Here is a 25,757-nt window from a genome sequence, read left to right as displayed (position 1 = left end):
GGCTATTAGAAAACAGTAGGAGTCCCTGTTCTGAACCTCACACTTGGCAAAATATCTCAAGCTAGACATCGAAAGCCTCTAAGGAGCTTTGAAATCTTGGCCTAACACGGAGCCTCATTCCAGGCTGTATAATAACATAAAACCTTCTGTGAAAAGCACTAATTATTTCATAGCTCTTAAGGCTTCCTCATGATTTTTAAATAAGGGGTTTTTTGCCTTCTATAGCACAAATCCTATTAATCACGGTATTAGTTATAATGCCAGAGAAATTACGATAGTGCTATAACCCTCTAATGCAAACCCACAGGAAATGTATCCAGAGATTGCAGAGACATAACTGTAAGGATACCCTTCATTCACACTCTGAGAAACTGGGCCCTGCCCTGGCTTTGAACCCTGTTAATTGGCCAAGTATGGATTTTTTTTTCTCAGTAATTCTTTTTTTCCCCCTCTACGAAAGAGAAAGTCAGCATTTGTTTAAATGGACTGAACTCAAGTCTTAAGAACTGAATGCACTTGTCTGACATCACAGTCTAGCTACAAACAGAGAGGAAAACCCTACCAAGCAGAAGTGTTTCTGGATAAAGGGATTAAGGAGGAAAAATCTGACTTACACAGTCTTGAGGCTATAAAGTAATTTCTCATGACTTTCCAAATTTCATTTTTTCTGTACTTTCTCCTTTGAAAACCCATGCCTGGGAAACGCTCTATGCAGAAGAGTCCCTGGGAGGAGATGTGAAAGGGCAGACACCTACAACAAAAGCCAGTATGAGTCCATAGGCTGACCTTCCTGTTGAGTCAGCAAGAGGGTCAGCAAGAGCGGCCAGGAACATACAGAATCCATCAGTGCTGCCAACTGCCTCAGTTCTACCCAGCTGCACTAAGGACATGGCCCCATGTTTCTGTTTCCCCAGCAGAAAAAAACGGCTTAAGAGGCCCCTGAATATGTCTGCTCTCACTCACTGCTGCCTTTATAAAGTAATTTCACACTTTCCATTATGCCAAAGCAGTCTCTAGAGCTGCATCATAAACTGGATGATACAAAATGTTCCAAAGTAAAATGAAGAAGGATCTCTGACAAACCTCAGGGTCTTGCCATTTTCAAGGTAGTTTAAGAGTAGTATTAGAGCTCCTTTGTGAGAATATGGTGTGCTGTAGCCTACAGTAAGTAAAGGATTTAACAAGAAGCAACAGAATTTGCAGTACCTGCACACCTTTTATGCCTCCTTCAATTTGATGTCACTTTAATTGGCTTTAAATTTTTGATAAGATGACAAACATCAAAGGGAAATCGTTTGATTTACACTTGTGTCTGTAAGAAAGTTGCCAAATATAAAATGGGTTACAAAGTCTGCTATAACTTGGTACATTAGACCAAATTATTTCTGCTATTCACGGAACCTATGCTTAGGACTTCAAAATTAAATAGGCTGGAACAACAGATTCTTTGTCTCTGCCATTTCAGGGTATATTTTACTCACCGTCCAGATCTTCTCCAGCTGTTCACAAGTACCAGAAGTTCCTGCAAATATTGGCTGACCGTGGATCATTTCAACAAATATACAGCCTGCACTCCTGCAAGAAACCCAAGGTATTAACTCATTCACATACATGACATATGTAATGTGACTGTTGGGATGGGCAGGGACAAAAGTAGAGATATAATTGTGGGACTGGAAATTTAGAAATTCTGATTTGTACATGCAGAAATCCTGATATAAGCTGTAAATTCTATATATATATTGCAGCTGAAGTCTGAAAAGTACCAGTCTGATGTGTCAGTATTGTATATCCACCTCATGACATCTAGTGAGAGTGTGTGTGAAGCAATAGGGGATGTGGGGTGTCTGTATACACGTAAATAAATAGAGGCTTCAGCGAAGACTCATATATCTCTATAGTATGGTGGTGGGCAGGATCTAGCACTACAAAAATGCCTACTGATTGTGGGAAGTCAGGAAGGTTTCCTTTGGGAAGGGTCATCTTGTACATCCCTGATCTTGCACCATGTTCTAGGCACTTGCAACTGGCCGTTGTTGCAAGTTTTATGTAGGATCATTAACCTCATCCTAGTCCTACAGATTGAATCACTTGAATTGAAAAGCTCACAAGTCAAAAAGGAATGGAGCATTCACATCCTTCCAGGATTTTAGAAAAAAACAAAGCAGTCAAAGTTCCATACAATTCTGTTCCTATCTCCTTTTTCTCATCAACACCATCCACAAAAAAACCCCAAGTCACCTTTCACCGGCAAGGCAAGACAGGTGATATCCTTGGAAAAGAAACCCACTAAGAACCATCTTTCTTTCCATTACAGAACAACTTGTTTCAAGTCTCTGCCAATTAATCCTGTTACAAATCATCTTAAAAAATGGGCATGGCAGAAGCCTGTGGAATATGAGGTTGCTTCCCATGAAGAAAGGGTGCAACATCTGAGTGCTAACAGTTGGAAAGATAAACAGGGAACTACTACACACTACATTGGCTTGAAGGATATGATAGATGCAGAAAGAACCCAGAGGCACTAACTATTAGATTGATTTTTCCTTCAGAAGCAATTAGCTCTTCCTTGGAAAACTGAAAGCAAGATATCATAGCATAAAGAACCTTGCGATAACACCAAGTTAAAGTGTTCTTATTTTTACGTCATCCCCTGCACTGCACTTGTGCCAAAGCAAACCAGTCACCTTAAAAACACCCAACGCCTGCAAAAATGCTTAATTTTACTAAGGTGGATTAGTCCTCACAATAATGTGAGATATTGTAGACAGTCAGGTAGACTGACCTATTTGCAGCTATTCCCATCTCTTATTGTGTGGTGTAAAACTCCCCTCATTTACTTTTTAGTCATTTTCCTCAAAACGTTTTCTAGATTTTCTGTCTTTTCACTAAACCCCATCACAGCTTTTCAGGTTTCAGTGTCAGTCTTTGGTTATAGCATATTTGAGTCCTTCAAATGTTGAAACCCTTGATTTGTCTTACAAGCTCTGAGAGTAACATTTTCACTTGCTGAGCAATAACTGGTAATCTCTTCTGGTCATCTGTACTCCTGTGTTACTCCTTCCACCTTGTTTTTGCAATACTGTAGTTGCTTTTCCCACCTGGCTGTGGTCAGTTGAAACCCTGACATGTAACTCATCTGTGGTATTCATTTTGGTCATACTTGCACACCAGGTGATGCCAAGCCTGTTTGCAGATCCATATCTAATGCTGTTTCTACAAACATCTCTGCTGCACTTTCCCTTAGCTTCCTGTATCCTAACCTTGGCAAGTGGTGTGAGATGAGCTCCTTGCTTGTCTAATATGCTCTTACAGACTCCAGGCATCATGAAACTTAACCCACAGCTGTTGCAACATAGATTTCTTTTGTGTTTCATTGCACTACCACATCACTAGACATTATTTTGGAGCCCACAGATGGATTCTACTGAGACCAGTGTCATACCAACCCTCTATTTTCACAGCTGACGTACATGCCCAAGTGGCTCACCCTATTTTGCAACCACAGGGGCTACTGTAATCTGCTGATTGCATTGCACAAGTTTAGCTGTGTATGGTCAAAATAATTCAGGTACACTTGATTTGGAGGGAGAAGAGAATCAGCTCTGTGTGGTTTTGAAGCAAGTGATCCTGATGTTCACCCACAGTTTGCATTCTGATATCCCAGCTAGAAAGGGCCATTAAACTGGCAAAAGCAGGAACTTTTTTTCCTAGGTGCAGCCAGCATTTGCTGAGAATTGCTTATGAGTAAAGAGTTCACTAATAGGCAAGCTGTCAGTTTGAGGAGAGGAACTACTTGTGTGTTGCTACAAATGTAGCTTCTGGCAGAGCTCTCTTTTGTATTCCTGGTTTATTCCCATTGGCTCTGGAAGACTGTAAATCTCAGTGTCTCTAATAAAGACAAAACTATCAGAGCAACCACAACTACTGGAAAGGAGTTCTTTGTTTCTTGTAGTGAGATTCAGTTGAGCAGTTGCCTTTAATGCCTGCTTGATATTGATTCATCAGTGACAAGTATGACTGTTTCTATCTCTGTTTTCCAATGAAATATGTTTTTCTTTACAAAAAAAGGCCAGAAGTAGTTAGAACAACTAATGTATGGGTACCCCCCTCTTTTCCCAGGTGTTTTTGTCTACCTGATAAAGCAGGACTTTGGTAACTAGTACTAGTCACCATATTAGATTTGCAATAGAGGCCTTGACTTTCCTTCTGAGATACAGATTTACAGTTACTGCTCTAACAGCATTATAAGGATCCTTTTGTCAATGACGATGATTAAATGCATTTACTTTTAAATATTTCTAAATATTTATATTTGGCGTTGCTTCATTTTCACCCTTTTCCTTCTTACCCCTCTGATATTAATTTCTAAGGTCACCTTAGCCCTTCCAGTCTATAAGTTTCTTAGAGGGTCTCAGTCCCATAAAGGTGCCTTGGGAAGAGATAGGGCAGAGAGAAGGATCTTTTGGGAAGAGGTCTAGACATGATGTTTTAACATGTGCTAGATATGCACATGAATCAAAACAGTGACAGCTAAAGTAACAGGAGAGGTTATAGGGATATTCAGGAAGTACAAGCAGATCTGGTTCATATAGCACCGTTGTATCTGTCTGCAATCCCTGGGATAGGAGTGAACACTGCACTTAGACCTCAGTCTGCAGTGCTGCATCACACAGTGGTGAGACATTTTCATAAGGATGAAGATCTAGGATATCTCTGAGGCATTCCAGAGTTCCCTCTCCATGTTTGGTTTGGTTTGTTGTTGGTTTGTTTTTTTTGGCATTAGGAGATGGCAATTTTGTATTTAACCAGAAATATATCCATTCTCTTGTTCCTCACCAAGCATGGTCTGTATAGTGGAGCCCTTAGCCTATACTCCCAGTTTTGGCATAGAAGGGCAATGTGAACCAGTCTGAGGAGAAGGTAGTGGGCCCAGCAGATCCACGTTGAATGACTGCATGTCATCTCCTATTCTACATGAATCTACCTGGGAAGATCCCTGTGATTTTTTTTTTTTTTTTTTTTTTTTTTTTCTGTTTCTTTTTTTTTTCTTTTTTTTTCTCTTTTTTTTCTCTTTTTTTTTTTTTTTTTTTTTTCTTTTTTTTTTCTCTTTTTTTTTTTCTTTTTTTTTTTTTCCTCTTTTTTTTTTTTTTTTTTTTTTTTTTTTTTTTTTTTTTTTTTTTTTTTTTTTTTTTTTTTTTTTTTTTTTTTTTTTTTCTCTTTTTTTTTTTTTTTTTTTTTTTTTTTTTTTTTTTTTTTTTTTTTTTCTTTTTTTTTTTTTTTTAAATGGAATATTAGACAAGGAAAGCCTGAATGAAAAGAAGACATGTCTTAAGGCACTTGTGATGTTAGCAGCCACCAGCGTGGCACTGCCTAAAGCACTTGGTGTTTTCTAAAAAAGAAAAAGAAAGTCCTTCTGATATACAGTGTAATCTCCCTGAAATCCCTTAATTGAATTTTCTAAAGTCCTGAAGATATAGTGAGGGAGAAGAGAGAGAAAAAAGATACAGAGAGATTAAAGCAGCTTTTCTGGTTAGTCCAAGAGTGACTGAGTCTCCTTCTATATCTCTCTCTTCATCTATTCAAGGCCTCATTCACTTCCCATGTGCCTCCCACTGACAGTATTGCTGCTCAAGCACACTATGCATGATTTGCCATAGTGTTTTATTTTGTTATAATTGGTTTCTTTAAACCAGGGCTTTGACACCCACAGTCTCATGCCATTACCAAGGGCATTCTGACCTGCCTTCATGTAAATTGCAGCATCCAAAAGACATTGGTTTTTTTTTCCTTTCTCCCCAACAGACAAGTAACATCTGTGTGAATTCACATTATTTCCTAATAGACAAAAATTGAACTTAAATGCAGTGTACATCAAGATAATAAATGACTCTTGTTAGAGGAAGTTACTGAATAGAGCTCTATTCTCTCAGCGTGACATCTTTCTTTAGGGCAAATACTCTGAATGTTGTTATTATAAGGAGGCATTATAACAAAGGTGCCCATAGTGTGACTGTAGTTCAGTGGGACAGAGAGCACTGTGCTGTTAGGACTGGTCAGAGAGCTGGATGGGAACTTGTATACCACTCCCTTTTGCTGTTCATTACATTAGAGTGCAGTTTATTCAGTGGTAATGTTGGTTTTGCACAGGCAGAAATGACACACTTTCTGTGCATAGCCAGCTTTGGACAGTGGTCAACTTTCAGGGAAAAAAACCTACAGGCTTATGTCTAATACAAAGCCTTCAATCTGCTAGGCAGGCATCTTCCTCAAACTCTGCAAACATTTCTGGGACACTGTCTGGAGGGAAAGATAACAGGTAGTGGGGGAGAAAGCCAGACTCTTTAGACTGGCTTAGCAGCTGGAAGCCATTAGAATTTAGCAGGGTTTTCCTCCTTGGAGATATCTTTAAGCAATTAAATTAGCAGCAGGCCTAGGGAAGTAAACAACCTAAAAAGTCCCATTTCCCTGGACTACTCTCCAGACTTAGGCCATTGGAGTGTCTGATAAGCTGCAGAGCTCTGGAAGGAGATACGCCTGGAAGAGCTGAGGCTTTGCTGTTTGTAAACTTAGCCAGCTCTCTTCTTGCACATTCTTCAGCCTGCTGCACTCCCACCTTTGACTCTGCACAGCAGTTAAGAAAAGTCCTGGTGGGACAGATACAGACAGAAGATTACCTGGTCTGAAGAAAGGGTGAAGCAGCAATACCATCTACCATCTAAAATTGCCCAGAATAAGGAAGGTCTCCTGCAACTTCATGAGCTACATGCTGTCCATGAGTAAGTCAGGACTGTGTTGCTGGAAGTGGGCTTGGGCTGGTGCAGAAGTGAGCCAGAAGGCAGATGAACCCTAGGGCCCAGCTACACATGCAGACCAGCCCAAAAGGCCCAGTGGGGCCTCTGTGAAGCCCTCATGTTCTCCTGCTTTCTGCCTGCTCTCAGACTCCTCTCCCTTCAGCTCTGCTATTGTGCACTTGTTTCCCGTGATTCCCAACCACATTAAGATTTTGGGGTAGAGTTCATAAGGTAACAGACACAGTCCTTCTCCTGTGTGAAATGCAGATTGCATCTGAGACGTTTTCTTTGAGAAGAAGGACAATATATCACAGAAATAATGAAAACCTCAGATACCTTTCTATCTCCAGATGCATCGAGAAACCCTTTAATGCCACATTTTGCTACCAAGGCCAAAGTAATTGACAGTGCAGTTGTGGATCCATTTTTTCTTCACAAAGCTATTGCTGTAGAGAGCTATTACTAACTCAACTGGCTGCATAGATACGAGTGCATTAAGCAAAGGTGCTCTGTTGCAAGACCTGGAAATGCTTCATACATGTTATGGAACGAGATGTACATCTCTCATGAATATTATCAGATGAGGTTTATATCAATCCATAGCTGAGATGTAGTGACATCATTCCCAACAACTTCTGTAAATCCAGCAGTACAAAACTCCCCACTGCTCACACATTTTCTGCTCACAGGTGTTAATTCCTCTACTTACAACTGTACCTACTGTAACTTTGGTTGACTTAATTCAGATAAAGATGATTTTTCCCAGGAGCCCCAGATGCTTGGAAATTGGTCAGTACCAAATATCTATATCAGAAGAATAATCTGTAGCTCCAAGCAACACATCAGGAGGACGGTACCAGAGTGTCACCACTTCAGAGGAATATGTCTGTCTGGGGATGGACTGGGCACAAGCAAGGCCTGCAAAAAAACCCGAACAAAAACCCGCTGTGTTAGGACAGTTCTTCTACCTGTACAGTGCATAGATGAAAATAATTGGAAACAGGACACTATCTTGGATCTTTAAACACAAATAATCCCAAGCAATTGACAAAGAAAGTGTGTCTGGAATGTACCTCTGGGGCAGATCAGATCAAGCAATATGCTGTGTTTTGTAGGGCTTTATAATTCGTGACTGCAGCAGCCATCCCAAACCAATGCCAAGAAAGCCTTTTGGTTCAGCCCGTTGCTGTGGACTCTACAAATTACATTGCTTTCTGAACAGAGAGCGCTTGGTTCTCTGTTCTCTTGAACAAGTTTTACGTGGTTTTGTTCTGACTTAAATGAGGTAATCCCTGCACCTCTCAGTATAAATACAAGAAAGGCTGGACTGACCACAGAAATAGTTTCCTAAAGTTCAGTAAAAGGTTATGCTTCTATGCTTAATTGGCTGTGGATACAGATCTATATGCATGCTAAAGCTTTGGTCTGAGCAGATACATTAGCAGTATCCAAACTGTGACTCACCAAAGTCGGCTAATTTAAGCTCACCGAGGCAACTGATGAGCAAGTTCTGGGGTTTCAGATCCCGGTGAAGAATGTGTTGTGTTGGGATTGTAAGCCAGGCCGCGCAAAAGCTGGAACATGAAGAGCTGGAAAAAGCCAACCCCCCCATCCACAAGAACTGAAATGATTTGGTGTGACTTTGCATTGATATATTAACTCTGAACTTTAGGAGAACCCTGAATAAAGCAGAGACAAGCAAGTAAGAAACCAGTAAAATCTCCAAAACGAGTAGAGCTGGCTGAGGAGGAGAAAACTGTGGTGGGTTATGACTGCCCTACAGCTTTCTGAGGTTTTCAGGGTGGAATATTTGGCCAGGAGGGCAGTTTACACTCCCTAAATGCACATTTTGGAAATTTAACTTCTTTTTTAGAAATGGACTATTGATTGCAGGAGCAAGGTCTGCTTGTCAAAACACAGACCCAGCTTTCAGAACAGCAGCTATGCTTATTTTCAGGTTCAAGACAAAGACACACACCCAAACAAGACGAAGGCTTAAGGAGCTGAAGCTTTGTCCCTTTGAGTGAGACGGCACCAGCTGAGGGAGCTCTGTGGCTGCTGTACCTGCTGCCAGTGGAACAGGGAACTGACTAACCTATCAATGGAAACAGTTGGCTCCAAACTGGCAGAAAGCTTCAGGACCTGCTTTAGACAGATACAGCAAATGAGACATGATGAATGAATGAATCAAGCAAGAAAACAGAAAAATCAGCAAGAAATTAAGGCAAGAAATAAATATCTGACTCCCACCATCATGGCAATGTGAATAAGCCTGGGGTAAAGCAAGTTGGTCTGAAGCAAGGTGTGAAGTTGGACAGTGGATAGAAGAAGCAAAACACAGCAAAAGTAATTAGACTTCACCAGAGAAAAAATATTTTTCACCAGAAGTTCAATCTGAAGAGGAGGAAAAACAGTGACACCCATAGGTCATTTTTGTACCAGAAAGGTGTCCCTGTAACATTCTGCACACTTGCATCATATTCCATAGGAATCACTCAGAATAAAAACAAACCATGTTTGCCAGCAAAAATGAAGCAAGCTAGATGACCCTCCTGAAGGAGCAGTAAATAATTTTGCAGTTCAGGTCCTGCTGACAATGAGGATTCCGGACGGGAAGGCAGAGCAGCTGGCTAGTGTTTACTCACAGAAATGCCAGTGAGTACATATTACAGCCATGTGCTCCCTGTGCTTTACGAGCCTGTCTGGTAGCAGAACCCTCGAGATCTGTGCCAAAACTCCAACACTGCATCTGGGACGTATCTGAGCTTTAAGGATGTTTAAAATCTGAGGCCTCAAGAAATTTTATTAAAATTGGTGTTGCTTAACAACTATCTGGAAAAAGATGTGAACAAGGTGGCAACATTTGAAGATGACAGAAGTATTTAGATTAGTTGTGATAAGAAGTGACAGTGAGGAACTTCAGAGAGATCTGACAAAGCCAGATGAATAGGCAGTTTGATAAGATACAAAGTTATTGTTGACAGCTGTAAGATAAATTAACTGAAGCCGCTCAGGAAAAGGACCCAAGCATTCAGTGAGGACATCTGCCTGAAACCTTAAACCAATGTGCAGCAAGAATCCTGAAAGTTAATTAAATGTGAAGATGCATAGAAAGGAGAGTAGGAGACTATTATAACATCAATCTACAAAGTAATGGTACATCTTTGGCTGTATTCAAATCCAGTCAACTAATCCCAAAAGCTATAGTAGAAACAAAAGGGATTTAAATGACTGCAAATATGAAAATAGTTCCAGATGAGGAGAGAGTGAGATTTGAGAGTTTTTAATTAGAGAGATGAATAACGTGTGGTAACGATAAGAGGATACAATTTGATACAGAGGCAGATTCCTTGCCACAAGATGTCATTGTGCACAAAAGCTGAATGTTTGCTTGCAGGTTCAGAAAATGGGAAGATGGGCTAACTGGAAGACTTGGAGACTGAGAGTGAGGGTTGTTACATCTTTATCAAAGGCATCTTTCTCCAAAGTTTTGTCATATATGTAATAAATATATATAATAGTACGCAATTTACAGGGAACATACATAGTGTAAAATAACACTTCCTCATGCTTCAAGGAATACTAGTCTTCTAAGGAACTTACCATACATTGCACGAATGGAGTCCTCCCAGGATGCTGGCCCATGTACTGTGCTAGATCTGTGTGCTAAATAAAGGAGGAGAACTTAAGGCAAAGCTACTGGTGTAAAATGCTTCTACCAACAATACCTCTTCTGTAAATGGAAAAAATTGCAACCACTACAGAGGTGTCTCTTTCACCTTGGTGAGCATCTGATCTGGTGCAGCACGCAGGGATGTACTTAAGTGCTGGGTCAAACAAGGGACCTGGCTGTTCTGTTATCTCACCCCAGCAGTTTAGGACCTGAAGCTGCTAGTTAACAGAAGTCATACTTGCCCCAGAATTAATCATAAAACTGCAGTAAGAAGACATAGCTTCTGTATTTTCTTTATAATTTGGTTGATAGCTATCAGCAAAAGCAACAGAACTAGCAAGACTCATGTGGAGAATTTTATTGGCATCCTGCTCTCCTCATGAGAGCAACTCACAGCTTGGTCATGGTGACCACTGGGGTCAGTGCCAAGTCTGACCCCAGCTGGGATGTGAGCTCATATCATTATTTCCTATCCTTGCTGTGGCTCAAGAACAGTACTTTTATTGTGTTGGCAAGGCAGAAACGAAGGTAAATAGTGTCTGCCACCCCAGTGAACACAACACGTGGAATCATTTTTGCATACAGCTGTCGTATATACAGAAAGAAAAGAGTAAGTCTGTGTAGCTTGAAGGCAGGAGATCAAGAAGGAAAATCAATCATTGCACTAAAGGATTACAACTGGTTTCTTTGTAGATGTCTCATAATGCAGTAAATTCATTATGCAGCCGCTTCCCAGTACGAGCTCCACAGGAAGCGAGAAAAACATCAACTCACCATGTACTCAAGGACAAATGTTAGTGTCTCCTTGGTCTGGATAATGTCATGAAGCAGTACAATGTTGGCATGTTTCCAAACACTTGAGAGAGAAGCTGGGAAAACACAAAAGGAAGATCAATTTAATCACTGCTGCTGGAAGTGGAAGGACATAGTGCAGAGAACAAGGCAGTGAAAGTAAAAAACTGGGGAGTAATAGTCCAGACTTGGAAGTTCTGTAAGCAGTGGCAGATACTGAGTCCGAAGGAGGATGGAACAGGTCCTTAGAGAAGCAAGCATCAGTACTCCAGGCTTGGCAGGAACCCATCCTTCTCTCAGAGGTAGGATCTTGCCTCTGTTAGAAATAGCGTTTCACAGTTCCCAGCTGTCATAAGCTGAGGAGAAGTAATTTCTTCGAGGTAAATGCTGAGAGGCAGGAGCTGGAAGCTCCCAGAGCCAGAATGCAGCAGCCCCCAGCCTGTCACTGAGCTTCTCCCATCCACCTCCTGGCATGTGCCCCCAGCAGGGCCCTTAGGAGAGAATTTGGGGAAAAGCTGAGTTTCTACCAGTTTCCAGCTTCACAATAACAGGGTGTAAAAATCTGCCAAAAGAAATCACTGTATATGTAAGCTGAATTCTGAGTTTTAGTTCTGTGCATATTGGTTACTGTTTCTGATTTAAAACTCTAAGAACAGAGATTATGAAATTTCTGAGTGAATAGTAACTTGTTTGTATTTATACAATTTGGCACACTTTTTTCTTTCAGCCTAATTGTCTAAAGGCATTATTGCAACTGTGTGTCCCTGGTCTTTAGGTCCTGACATGCCTTTGCCAAGTCTCAGCACATCTAGGGTGTGGTGATGGAGGGGGCAGCACATGGAAGAGTCTCTGCCTCCGTATAGTTCTCAGAGCACTGACTTATGCTAAGACAAAAGCTACAGTCTTCTGAGCCTTTCAGACATGCCTTAGGTTTGTCATGGTAGAGCAGGTTCCAGCCAGCACACTCATGAAAGCAGCTCAGCAAAACGTCTCAAAGATAGTCTTTACGGGGGGAAGAGCATGCACAGCTTCATCATTTGCTACCTTAGGTGTAGGACAATAGTTCCAGTAGCTCTGCACAGAAGAGAGATGTGGAGAAGAAGTGGAGCTGGGTTTGCTTTTCCTGTAGATTCCTGGCACTATCGAAGAACCCCACCCATCTGTTCACAGACAGTAAACACAAACTGCACAGACAGAAGCCCCAAAGTTCAATAAAAACAAGTGCCCCTGACTCCAGATTTTAATTCAACTTCTGACACGGCAGAATAGCCTCAGAGCTGTCCCAGACTTACCTTTTCCTGCTGATTAAAACCAAATTAGCTTACTGTCAGACCACACAGTCCCACAAATATCATTCAGATAAGGCCTGGGCTCACAATCTTGTTTCTCTTGAATTAGCTGAAGCACACAATACAGAGCTTGGGCCCAACGTGGGAGACAGAATGAGTTTTGCTAACAAAAAGCCGCTTTTTTGTTTTTCAAATGATCTGAAAAAGATATTTGAAGATTTTCATGCTGGCAAAGCAAATTTATACTGGATTAGCACTTTGTCTTTTGTGACCATAACAATTTCACCTGGTTCTAAAAGCCCTACTGCCAGAGATAAACTGTATGACACAGCTGTGGCCCAAGCCCTATGTCAGTACCGAGACTACTGAGCAATCAAGGATACCTAATTCAGCACAACTACTGGAAAGAGCACAGATTGTAAATTAAGTCTGGCACAGAGCTTAGTGCTGCTGCAGCTAAACTGCCTCTATTACTTATGCTAGTCCATTTAGCTACCTCCAGTACGTGCACCTAATTGCCTATTAACCTAGTAAAGATACTGTGGATAGGGCCCATCAGCTGCAGAAAGGGTCTGCTAAGGTGGCTCTGTGACACCTCAAAAATCTCATATGACCAGATCTGTTGCTCCAGAGGAGCAGTGCAGAGGGTCCACAGTAACAGAGAGAATTCAGGCCTCTGGGAATTGCTCCTCACTTGGTTGCTTCTACAACCCCCTGCTGGGGTGTCAGGTGCTACTGCCTGAACTGAGCTTTAAGCATTTTGTCTCTGTGGGGCTTCCTGGGGTGAAGTGTCTCTTTGTCAGGGGAGCGCATTCCTCCGGGGGAGCAAAGAATGTGCCGCGTTAATAAATCTTGTGCTTTGTTTTTGCTACTGACTTACATTGTAAATTTGAGGTGTCAGATGCTGCGAAGCTCAGCAGTACACAAAAGACCTATTTAAAGTGGACCCTTCATAGGATCACCCTTGTTTTCTCCCATAATGAATGAAGTTGAGACTCTCAGCCTGTCCAGTAGAGCATGTTAAAGGGCTGCTGATCTTTAGTGCATCATTAGTTCAATGTAGATAAAGCTTTTAGGGCTTATTTTGCTGGTGGGCTACAAGTGTAAACTCAAAGCAAAAGCACCACAGCAAATGACTGTACAGGAAACTGTAACACAAGCCATTCTGTAAACAGGTATATTTAGGTATCTCTCTGCTCTCACCCAGAGTTGGACTAAGGATTTTGTAAACCTTCTTGTCTCAATTATGCTATTATAAACCTGGAGTGGATTCAGTGACCTCTCTCGTTATTCTGAGTTGACTTGTATGAGAGCCCCGTGCTAGGGCTGCTCTGTGAAAGCTGGCACATCTGGTCCTTCACTTGCCATCCCCGTGGTGACAAGATCAACCCTAGTTTTGAACTGCACTAAGAAAAAAACCCCGAAATATGTGCGACCTCTTACATTGATAGCTTTCACTAATAGCAGACAACAGGCCAGCACAAAGGTTGCATATTTCTGTGTAAGGAAGAATCTAGATTACGATCCTCTTGGGATTGCACAACAGATGAAAATAGAAGCCTTTGTGAACTTGGTCTGCAGGGACGTGTAAATACATTCAGCCAAAATCAAGCACTTAAGCAAAAGCATTTCTTTCTCAAAGAAATTGAGCAAGTTGCAGACATTTTGCCCAGTGCTCTACAAAGTCAACTGATAAAAAGAATTTCTCACTGGGCTGAAATGATAGATATTATTAAACACCAGGTTTATTGAAAGTATTTCTCTTCAGGCTGGGATCTGTGGTGCTCTAGGTATTAGCCAGGAAAGTGGCACAGCTGTGATAACAGCAAGTAGAGGTCCTGGTGCAAAGGGCACTTCCAGTCCACAACTGCCCAACGTAAAAGCAGCAAAACCTGTGTAGTTTCTAGTGGGAGTGAGAAAGCAACTACAAAGCAGGTGGCAGGCAGGGTAAGAGGGCCCTTACACTGCTAGAAAGGACGTGCTCTGACTGCAGCTGGCACTTTCCTTATCACAAGCATGGATGCATCTGTCACAAGGGCACATACCAGAGGTTCCTCCTCTGTCCATCACATGCCTACCCTGCCCAGCACAAAGACCTCCTCCATGAGGGAAAAGGAAACCAAGAGGTTTGGGAGAAGGACAGCTGGCACACCGAGTAGGCAAGAAAGGACCAAGAAAGGCATCACACGGAACTTTTTCAGGTTAAAACAAATACTCTTCAAGGATGATGTTCCTTAATGTCTTACCTTCTCGAATGGCTGTAAAGGGCACTCCCTGCTCTGTCTCCAGCCTGATCACTTTCAATGCCACCAACTGGCCGTTGATCCTGTCAGGTCACAGTGGAAGGTCACTCGAAGTGCCTCAGTGCTTGGTATGACAGCATTAACAGTCTCCTGGGGTGCTCCACACTTACCCTAGCAAAACTTCCAGTGCTCACACACCCACCCAGACCAAGCTCAGAAAGGAATTACAAACCTCCTCTGTCTTGTCTCCATGAGCAGGGAGCTGGGAGCCAACCCACCTGGCTAGAGTAGTGACTGGGTGTTGCTAGAGCATGGCTTTGAGCAGTGTTCCCAGACTGCCCTCTCACAGCTTTCCTGCCCCGTGTGATGGCAGCATGGCCTCACCCCCAATTTTTCCATCATGCAGAGATCCCTCACGTCAAGGAAAACCTTCGCTCCCTCCCTGGTTCAGCCAGACAATCTCCTGACACCCTGCTGTGGACCAACGTGTCTTCATGGAGCCTCCATGGCTGTAGAGGAGGAGTTCCTTGAAAAACTGGGGTGAGGCTTTGCAAATATCCTGGTTAAAGGCAAAGCTGGACCTTTGATTTGCCTTTATCTTATGTAAGAGGTGTTTTCACCAGGCACTGAGAAGGCAAAAATGCTCACCTGCTGATCCCCTTGTACACAGTTGCACAGGATCCTTCACATAGCTTCTCTAGATGTACATAGGATGTAGCAGCTCCAAATGGTATGCCTTGTCTCTGCTTCGTGAAGAAATTGGTATGTGTTTTAGGTTGCTGGGTAGAACAAGAAGCTACTAGCACGTCATTCAGTAATTAAATACTGATTCATGGTTGGAATAATCATAGGATGAAATATCTCCTGTCTGGCTCTGTGGATGCTGCATACTCACCCATTTGAACCTCTCCACAGCATCCTGCTCCTGGCAAGGATCAGTGTAATTCCAAGGCCTCTGTGTCCTGCACCTCCAACTCTGGAGGGTGTGGAGCTGCGGCGACTGCAGTGAGGATAGAAAAAGGGATACTCTGGTTACATCTGACAGCTGGCATAACAAAAGGTGACAAACTAGGTCACTGGCAAACCACCATTTTACTGATGTGATTCTTTTTTTTCTCCTTGACTGCACTGGCTTTGAGCATTTCACATAATTTTCATCTCTGTCTCCACCAGTCATAGATCTCCAGTGCTGTTTCTCAGCTCCGTCTGTAAAACTGTCTGTGTATTCCTGTGTTGGTAAATTGAAGCACTCGCTCAGAACACACAAATTTAACTGCAGAGGGCGCTTCTACTGGTATAATTCTAAATGCATGTTATTCCCCCTTACCCTTGATTTATTAATCTCTAGATAACAAGCTGTTAGGGCAGGGACTAAAAACCAAGTGCAGGAGTGAAATTTCAGGAAGTTTACATTTAGGCATTCTTCTCCTCCTTAACCCCCTTGCCCCCTTCCTTGCCATTGTATAATTTACAGAGCCTGTTAATTTGGCTCACACAGCATAGCAGTGCCATACCCTACACAACTATAAAAAAGGTAGTAATGAATGGCAGGCAGACTGCAAGCTCCTCCTGAGCAGCTATGTTAATGGGTGTCTGCATTAAAATTTGACTCATATACAACACAGGATTTGTAATCTATGGCATGCTGCCTCCTCTAGAACTGTAGGTTGTTGGCTCCCTCCCTGTTTTACAATCCCTCATTGGCACAGAGCTCACTGGAGTGCAATCTGCTTTCCCTGTTCATCACATCAAAGGCATTTCTTGTCATCTGAGGTATGGATTCTTTCAGTAGCTTCACAAGCCTGAAGCTGCAAAATTTGATGCTGTCTGGTTAGAAGCAAATATGACTATTCTGCACTCCCACAAGTGGAAGAACCCAGGCTTAGCCTATCTCAAGGCAGAAGTATCATGGTGTGATATTAAATACCTCTGCTGTAGTCGCTGCTTCCATGTGCTGAAGGCCTTGGATGTGTTGGGAGCCCCTTCTCTCTGAACAGCAGCTGCAGCATCCTGGTCTGATAGCACTTACACACAGCATGTCTCCCATGTTGTCCTGTTTCAATTAAAATGTATCTCTTTTTTCTCCTTTGCTCCTCCTCATCCCTCTGTGTCTGTAATAACAGTTCATGTGACCCGCATGAGGTCTCTGCCTCACGTAGTCTTGTGATTTCTGCAGTTTTCCTTTGAAAGTCCAAATTCACCACTGGAGTAATTCCATTGATTTCAGCCTTCCAAAAACAGCCAACACTTTTTCATACCTGAAGCTGAAGAATTAAGCAGTTAAAACAAACTTTCTGCTTGTACATATTTCTTTCAGTTAAGCAGCTCTCAGTGTAATATGTTGGACAATGAAGTGATAGGTCTCACACAGGAATAGACCTTGACTTCCCTCCAGGCTTATAGCAGTTCTACAGCAGCCTATTCTAGGCTTCAGGCCTTAGCCACTGGGCTCTAAGTTGAGCTCTCTGAGAAGTGTGGCTGAGCTGTGCTTTCTGCAGGAGCTGCACTGTGACTGTCCTTGCTTTGGCATTTACATCAGCATGGGGACCTATCTGCCCCCATTGTCTAGGGGGTGCCATGAGCTGATAGAAAATAGTCTTGTCCACATGTCAAAATAGCCAGAGTAAACTGATTAATCCAGCCCAAACCAGGTTTCATCAATTATGTACTGAGCAAGGAACACACAGTGGACTTACCCTGGATGTGGACAGACAAAAGTCCCTTTCTTTCAGTCCCCCACGAGTAGGACTCACTGAGCAGCTTCCTAGGACTAGCACCCAACCCACAGAGAGAAAATGCTGACAAGGGTGAGGGAGTAGGTGTCATAATGTGGTATTCTTATGGTGATCCCTTAGATCCTTCAGTTTTCATGTGAAATCTTCCCTTTGCTTCACTGTTTTGATGTCTAAGAATAACACTCTTTCCTTGACCAAAAGGATTTTTTAAAGCAAAAATGTCCTGGGAAGGCAGGAGCAATTTCTGTGTCTCGTTGCAGCCAAATCATCAGTCTTTGCATGGCTAGAAGAACATACCTGGAAGGCTTGATCGCTTTCATATAATGTTCTTTTACCCTCCCCAGTTAACCATAATTTGCTAAATAGCTATCATCGTGGACTTTGGTCTTCTCTTTATTTTCTACATATTCTTTGAGCCATCAGAATACAGCAGAATTTGGATGTGCTGTCCAGGCATGAGAAAGATTGTCTAGATGCAACACAATCAGTGACACACTGGTTATGCAAGCATTGTTTGTACATCTGCACAAAGGCTCTTATTCTGGAAAACATTTTTTTTGTTATGACCAAATAATACTTGCATTTTAATAGAATGGAGAGATAAATCCACAAAAACCAGACAATATAAAATACTCATATTAATTAATATGAAGATTATAAATTTTAATCTTGGGTACATTTTGTGTTAGGGAAGAGAGGGGAAATACTCTGTTATGAAGTCATCCAACTTTTGTCAGTTAGCAAGAGCTGATAAATGAAGAAAGCACGGTAATAGGTGGTGGCTGTGGTTATTGAAAAAAATATGGAGTAATCATTCCAGTTAGTGGATGAAACACTCTAACAGAAATGTTTAATAGCTATACATAGAAAATGTAAGGATTTATAAAGGAGAGCCTATACCTGTCTTCGGAATCATGATTTTTACATGAAGTCTTTAGGCAACATAAGAAATAGTCTGCTGAGAGCTGACGTGACATTTAAAGTACATTTTACAAAACTTGAGTAGAAACACGTGTATAGTGTGCATGTACCCATATAGGTGTGTATATATAGATATATATAAATATATATATATATATAGTGTGTGTTATACCCATACAGGTGTCTGTATATATAGTGTGTGTATATACCCATATATATATATATATATATACACACACATATATATATAAATAATGTGTATATACTCATATAGGTGTATATACAGTGTTGTATATATCCACACAGGTCAGTCAGTCAGTCATGGCTAGGTTTTGTGAACGAAGATTTGGAAGGGCTCTACCCACGTTAGTTACAAGTGCGTTGGTGGCTAAAAAGGCCAATATGAGATAGGCACGTCTGGTTGCAAAAAGCAAAGCAGAAAGACTCCTTAGGTGGTATATTCTGCAAGGCACGATTCTTTCTGCGCTGTCTTTTCTCCTCAAGGGTGATCCTGGGTGCTTTCTCAAAGGCATCAGCAGTGTTATAGATGGTGTGTCTCCAGGCCTCCCGACTGGAGGCCAGAGTAGACCAGTTATGGTGATCAATATGGCCAAGGCTGAGATGTTGTTTCAGGGAGTCCTTGTATCTTCTCTTTGGGGCTCCTCTCTTGCAGCAGCCGGTGGCAAGTTCACCATAAAGCAAGATCTTAGGGAGGCGGTGGTCCTTCATCCTGGAGACGTGCCCTGCCCAGCGCAGCGCAGCTGTGTCCTCAGCAACATGGCCTCAATACTTGTGACTGCTGCTTGTTCTAGAACAGATGTATTGGTCACATAATCTGACCAGTGGATGTTTAGGATTGGACGGTGTATACATGTATATATATGTATACAGGTGTGTATATCTGTATATAGTGTGTATATACACATATAGGTGTATTTACCTCTATGTATTTTAACCGTATTCTGTGAAATTTATGCAAGTAGAAAAACATGCATAGCTGTGTGTTCAATTTGTACAAACCAGCGTGCTGACACACCTATTCAGATCAGGCTTGTCCCGAGGGGAGGCTGTAGATCGGCCCCTCGGGAAGCTGTGGTGCCCCCGGTTACCCCCGGTTACAGCAGTAGCTGAGCAGGGGGGTCTGCGGACCCGTTCCCGCTCCTGACCCGCCGCCCGTGGGGGCCGTTCCGAGCTCTCCGTCTGCGCCTCGAGTTCCCCGGGACACGAACCCACGTGTCGCTCCCGCCTTTGCCTCTTTTGTCCCGGGCGGGGACCCGTCGGCGCGCGTGCCGGCTCTGGCTCCGCCCCCCGCGCGCCCCGCGCCCCCGCGTGAGTCAGCTGAGCGCGGGGGGCGGCGCGAGAGCGGGGCCGCGACGGCGTCTGTGAGGGGAACCGCGGGGACGGCCGGGCCGGGAGGGGCGGCACAGGTGAGGGGGCACTGCGGGACAGCCGGGCCGGGAGGGGCGGCACAGGTGAGGGAGCCCTGCGGGACAGCTGGGCCGGGAGGGGCGGCACAGGTGAGGGGGCACTGCGGGACAGCCGGGCCGGGAGGGGCGGCACAGGTGAGCGGGGACTGCGGAGCCGGGAGGGGCGGCACGAGTGAGGGGGGACCGCGGGCACAGCGGGAGAGCCGAGCCGGGCCGGGCTGTCCACAGCGCCCTGTGCTGCCCGCGCCTCCCCCGGCGGAGCGGCGGGACGGGAGCGGTGTGTGCGGGGCGGGGGGCTCGGGACGGGCCCAGCGGGGTCAGACTCGGCTGTCCGGCTGCCACCGCGCTCGGGGGCTGGGACAGCACGCTGAGGTGTGGGATCTGAAAGGTCTCCTCCCGCTTGCTGCGAAGAGACCTCTAAAGTGTAAATAGCGTGTTCCTCATCGCTGTTTCGTTTAAAACTCCTCTCCCTTTGCGTGGCGTGGTCGCTCAGGAGTAAACGCAGTTTCAGCTTTTGGAGTGTATTGAGGGACGGTCCCAGTGTGGCTGCAGTATCGTGTACAGGTGGCGTAGCTCGCTGTCACTACCACGGACCTCCTCTCCCAGAACCAAGATGTTGGTGAGGCACTGGGGAGCAGCTGGACTGGTCGTAGATGATCGGTGATTAATCACTGCTGCTGTAGGGCAGCAGCTTACAAAAACTACCTATACTTGGAGTCTTCCAGTTTCTGCAGAGTGAACTGTCTTCAGAAGGGGAAGCACCTGAGAATGTGCTAAATTAGGGTGTAATTTCAAAAGGAAAAGTGGCAGAAGGACGTTCAGAAATTTTTTAGTCTCTTATGAGTTTGGTAAATTTTAAATTACTAATTGCATGCTGTAGCAGATAACTTTCAGCTGTGTACTTTTAGCTGATACCAGGCCCTTTCTTTGTTGTCCTTGGGGGTTTTTTTAATTTTTTTTTTACTGCTTCCTTTACTGTTGTATTTTGTTTGCTGCCATCCTGCACTCACTGGAACTGGCATTAGAAGCTTTGAGCCCTCACCCGAAGGGATTGCTACTGTCTTTCAGTAGCAAGTTGTTTTGTTTTGTTTGAGCAGATCTTAATCACACAATGTTAAAAGCAGCGGTTGTACCTAGTTAGTGCTGACCAAAACACAAGGGCTTCTTGAACTGGTAACTCATTGTAAGTTAGCAACAATAAATGATGTGTGTTGACCAGACTGGTGTTGACAATTCTGGTTTGAATGAAGAAGCTTGGAGTAGGTAATTCTGTATAAAAAAATGCAGTCTTGGTCCTATAGGTTATTGCTACATATGATGCAACAACTTTATTAAAAACATATTTGGCAGTATGTAAGTAAACACGTCTGAAAGCTGTAGAAGTATTTGCAATGTTTATTAACAACAGCAAGTAAATAAGTACATAAAGCTCGTGGGAGTTCTGATATTTCTGAAAGTCAGGGCCACAGCAGTTGTTGGTGTTTAGCATTCAGTGTAAGGTTACCTTCACATCTCTGATGCTTATGTAGAAATGGTCAGTGAAGAGCACAGTCCCGTAGAAATAATAGTAATGTTTGCTTCACGTCATTCCTGACCATAGCAGTTGTTATGGTGTGGCAGTGTTTGATTTCTAGAGAATTTGCATTAGCCTTCTACTCCGTGAGGGGAAAGCATGACATCAGTGTCATGCCAGTGACCATCTGTCTGCAGCACAAATACATTTCATAACTGGCACTCTTTGGCACTCCTTGCTGTTTTCCTCTTGCACTCTTGAAGCAAAAATGTAGAAAGTAAAAATTATGGGCAGAGCAGTGAAAGTGCTGGTTCCACACCTACCTTCCACCCCACCAGAGTGCTGTGTTGTGGCTGACTCTTCTCTTCTGCACTTCTGTTGTTATTTCTAATAACAATTCAGGTGATGGTAGTGGAAGAGAAACAATGCATCTGTAATGTTATGATGTGCTATTATATGAATGTGAAAATCAGCAAGGAAAATTACGTGTTTCTACTGGGACTAATAAACTTGCTATTTACAGTTACTTCACTTAGTTTGTAGCTGTGGTGACCTGTATTTTGCATTAGCTGTAAAATGGGAATAACGTTGTGCTGTCCTAGGATTGAATGAAAACTTGCACTGAACTTGCAAGTGATTTTAAAATGCCTTAAAGAAAAAAACCCAGTTGGACTATCATTTTCCCTTATATGCACAAATACTTAGAAATGCAACCTTAAGTGTGAGCTTTTGTAAAGAAAAGAAAATCTGTCACCGTCATCATATCACTCTCTTAATTTCTAGTTCAGCACTGTTGCAGGTTTCTTACTTAATAATTAGATAAATTGTTTTTCAATTTGGCTTTGAAGGGAGATGTTGCAAAACAGCTGATCCAGATGCCTGGCTTTACCTTTATTTTGTTATTGTCAGAAGATTTTATGACAATTACAGTAAATTATTTTTGCAGTTGAAGCTCAAGAAAAAGAAAGCAATTCTTTGAGCCCTTAAAAAAAGTCCCTAAATTATAGAAGTCAAGAATTTTAAGCCTCAGTTCCTAGATCTGAAATAACTATGTGCAGTGTAAATCACGTAATTGTTGGTACTTCGATGACTCTATCAAAGCTTCCACCTCTTAGTCTGATTCACGGATCTGTTGGATATTTTTATGTGAAGCTAGGAGTTCTTCACAGAGGAGAGTGCCAGCATTTTCAAGAGAATCAATTGTAGGTTGGGTGGTTTTGAGTAGGCTGAAGAAAACCACAAATGTACTTACTCTGAGCAAGAACACATCACAAAGTTAAGGTTCCAAGAAGGCGCTTCCATTTTCCTTTGATGTTTCATCAACACCTCTGTTACTGAAGCATTGCATGACAGCTTCCTTATATTTGTGAGACCTCCTCTGTTAATATTTTAAAAGTTAACTTTTACAACTGTAGGTGTTTTTTTTACTTTTGTAGTTGAGGCAGGAGAGACAGGCACATCTTGAAAGCAGTATCTTTCTGGTGACAAATGTTTCTGTTCCTAGAAAGTATGTTCTGCTTTTTTTTTTTTAAAGCAAGGTGCATATGACTTATCTCAGTACTGTTCTATGAAATTAATTTGATTTCATATTTTCATGGCTCTTTATCTTCTTGTGGTGTGTTCTGTGCCAACCCCAAAGCCCAAATCACTATTTTTAGTGGCCTGTGTTTGAAAAACTGGAAGTGTTTGGTATGCTATGTTGTTCTTTCTGTCTGTAAAAGTCTGCTTGGTAATTCATTATTCAGAGCATTCTAGTGGGAATGTTGGAGGTTTTTTTAGTTATTTTAATTATTTATTGGCTTAATGATTACTGTTTCCAAGTGTGCATTGAAACTTCTGTATGAGAGTTACAGGTTTGCATATATTGTCTCTTGTAATCCAGAGTGGCCATATTCTGTTTCTGTTTACCGTGTGCAAGAGCTTCAGGCTACTCATTCTGTGTCTTTATTGAAGATATATAATCTTAAAAGACTGTTATATTAACAAAATTATTTTCTGATTTTGTTACAGTGGATATCAGACAGCAACTATAATAAAGCAAAAGGTCTAAAGCTTTTATGAAACTTATTTAATATGAATACACACATGCATTAATGTTACTAAAATTTTTAATACTTCATCAAGTAAGACAGTAGATCCAGGGAAATTACAATTCTTTCAATATTAAAAAAGCCAAACAGCTTGTGAGAAACAAAGATTAACTGTAGCTTTGTTTTGTTCCAACAAAAGTAATACAAAGGCATCTTCATGGAGGTGGAAAGGTTGTGAGGGTGAACTTGCAAAATTCAAAATCTGAAAGAATAAAATCACAACTAGAGCAGTCACTTTTTTTCTCTGTGTCTTCTGTAGCCATATCATACCTTCATAGGTACTCTGCTGCCAATTTGCTTGAAGAAATGTTTTTAAGTCTTTCTTGGCTTTCTGCACTTCTGCCTAGACTTTGACAAAACTGCACCTTTAAATGGTGATGTGTGCTCTGGTTCAGGAATGCAGTCATGAATTCAACTCCTAATCATTTTCTGCTCATGCAAATCTGTTTACCTTAAATTTAGCCAAGCATAGAATTCTGTTTTATTTAGACTGAAAATGGGTCAATTTGATGTTTCTTGAGCGGTATAATGAGAATTATATAGAGTTTGACGTAAATTTCTGCCATTAAACTAGGTTTTGTTCATTCTGTCCTTACAATAGACCTGTTGTGAGATGAGTAGGTAGGACAAGTCTGGCTGTTTAGCTTTTGTCTGCCAACTCAGTGTGAGTGAACTAAATATAAATACTTCGACCATCCTAGTGTTGTGTAAGTGCTTATTTATTTAACACACCACCCAAAGCTTTGTGCCGTTGTTGTTGTTGTTGTTGGTTAACGTTATTTGCACTAAATAGCTGGTTTTTATGTTTTCCAGTTTGTGAAAATTATATTGTTCCTTTTGAAAGAGGAACTATTTGGTGGTGATGGAGTGCTGCCACTGACAGATGGACTCACAGGAAAGAAGGTGAGAACGAGCAGCTCCGTGAAACCGCAGAGGCTTCCTGAAAAATGCCAGCTTGGGGTCATCCCGGAAAATCAAGTGATATCGGCATACTCTTTATGTAATTTACACTAAAGGGAAGAAGATTAATTTAGCTGCAGTTTCAGTTGTGTCTGGAACACTAAACTTATTACAACAGCAACTTAGTTGATTGTTGGAACTCGTGAAGGCATAGCCGTAGGCTAAAACCTTGAAAGTAACGTTTTCAGGTGAACAGGAACTCGTATCTGTTACCTGCACCTGTGAATTTTGATCCTGGGTCAGTAGCCCTGCAGTAGACTGTTCTTTCGTTCCTTGTTTGTTCCACTAAGATACCTGGCAGAGGTCAGATGTTTTTGTAATAGATCCTGTTATGTCAGTGTCCAAATCTGTCTTATGCTGTTTTCTGAAGACTTATTAAATGGATAAAAGCCCAAATAGCAGGACTGCCTTTAATGCACAGTATATTGATGAAAACTCTCTATGTTATTGTGTTATGTTCCTTGGTGTGCTTTGCCCATCTGAGTAAAATCTGTATTTTTATTTTAGGTTAAATGTCCTAATATTGATATTGGATTTTTTAGCTTTTTTTCCCCTTTTTTTTCCTATATATTACTTGGTTGGTTCCTCTTTAATTTACTTCTACTCTAAAAACAAGTCCTTTGTATTTAAAATGCAAGATAGACTCTGCATTTTAATTCTGTGTTTGTTTTTTGGATTAAATAATTGACCTGAATTTTAGAAGAGTTCTTGACTGTCACTTTTTTTGATTTTTTTTTCTTCTTTTTTTTTTCTTTCTGTTTTGTAGAAAAAAGTAAAGATGTTGGGGATGGGCTCAGGAGCTAAGAGAGATAATTTAATCTTTTAGTTATTTTCATCTTGAATGTTTCAGATGCACATTGTGTAAAGATATTGTTCATCCTGTGCACCAAAGCTAGCAAAATTTGTGGTTTAAAAAAATGTAAGTCTGCATGAATAGAGCTGCTTGTGTAAGTTGTCCCCAGGGCAGCCAATCAGACCAACTTTTTCTGGGTTTGATTCAGGTTTGGAGTACATTTTATTTCTTTTGCCTTTTTTTCTGGACAGAGATTGCCATTCCATCAAAGCTTTTCTTGCCTGTCTTATATATATATATAAACTTCACAAGTTCATGCCAAGCTGCAAGAATTTATTTATGCAGGGAGTAAATGACTTGACTTTTGGCAAATAAGGAGCTAAACCTACTTTTCCCTACAGGGTATATAACAATCTATTCTTTATAAAGTTTTAAATAAATTTAAAGATGACTCTTAAATTAACTTGAAATGCTGTGAGTCTCTATCGATGCTTAAAATGACTTTCTGTGTTTAAATCAAGACATTC

The 25,757-nt window shown here is 41.9% G+C and overlaps 2 protein-coding genes across 4 annotated transcripts in view; one reads left to right on the top strand and one right to left on the bottom strand.

Annotated features, from left to right (window-relative positions):
- The window catches only part of CDK15 (cyclin dependent kinase 15), a 38,195-nt gene extending 21,158 nt beyond the window's left edge, over positions 1-17,037 (bottom strand). The window contains 10 exon segments of the mRNA XM_032692647.1: positions 1,482-1,575; positions 7,592-7,712; positions 8,259-8,346; positions 8,348-8,383; positions 10,398-10,460; positions 11,242-11,336; positions 14,795-14,874; positions 15,440-15,537; positions 15,687-15,791; positions 16,719-17,037. Of these exon segments, the coding sequence (XP_032548538.1) occupies positions 1,482-1,575; positions 7,592-7,712; positions 8,259-8,346; positions 8,348-8,383; positions 10,398-10,460; positions 11,242-11,336; positions 14,795-14,874; positions 15,440-15,537; positions 15,687-15,791; positions 16,719-16,838 (900 nt within the window). The 5' untranslated portion in view covers positions 16,839-17,037.
- Positions 17,038-19,778: 2,741 nt separating this feature from the next.
- The window catches only part of ALS2 (alsin Rho guanine nucleotide exchange factor ALS2), a 38,451-nt gene continuing 32,472 nt past the window's right edge, over positions 19,779-25,757 (top strand). Inside the window, exons 1-2 of one of the 3 annotated variants that reach the window (XM_032692633.1) lie at positions 19,779-19,874; positions 24,291-24,380. In XM_032692633.1, the coding sequence (XP_032548524.1) occupies positions 24,361-24,380 (20 nt within the window). In that variant the 5' untranslated portion in view covers positions 19,779-19,874; positions 24,291-24,360. Of the gene's footprint in view, positions 19,875-19,954; positions 20,010-24,290; positions 24,381-25,757 lie in introns of those variants that run through there. The other 2 variants (XM_032692631.1, XM_032692632.1) reach the window with 2 other exon arrangements.

The sequence above is a fragment of the Chiroxiphia lanceolata genome, chromosome 7 (assembly GCF_009829145.1).
Source record: "Chiroxiphia lanceolata isolate bChiLan1 chromosome 7, bChiLan1.pri, whole genome shotgun sequence".
NCBI classification, from domain to species: Eukaryota; Metazoa; Chordata; class Aves; order Passeriformes; family Pipridae; genus Chiroxiphia; species Chiroxiphia lanceolata.
The sequence above is the reverse complement of the archived record's forward strand: the minus strand, read 5'-3'. Positions and strand labels throughout refer to the sequence as shown.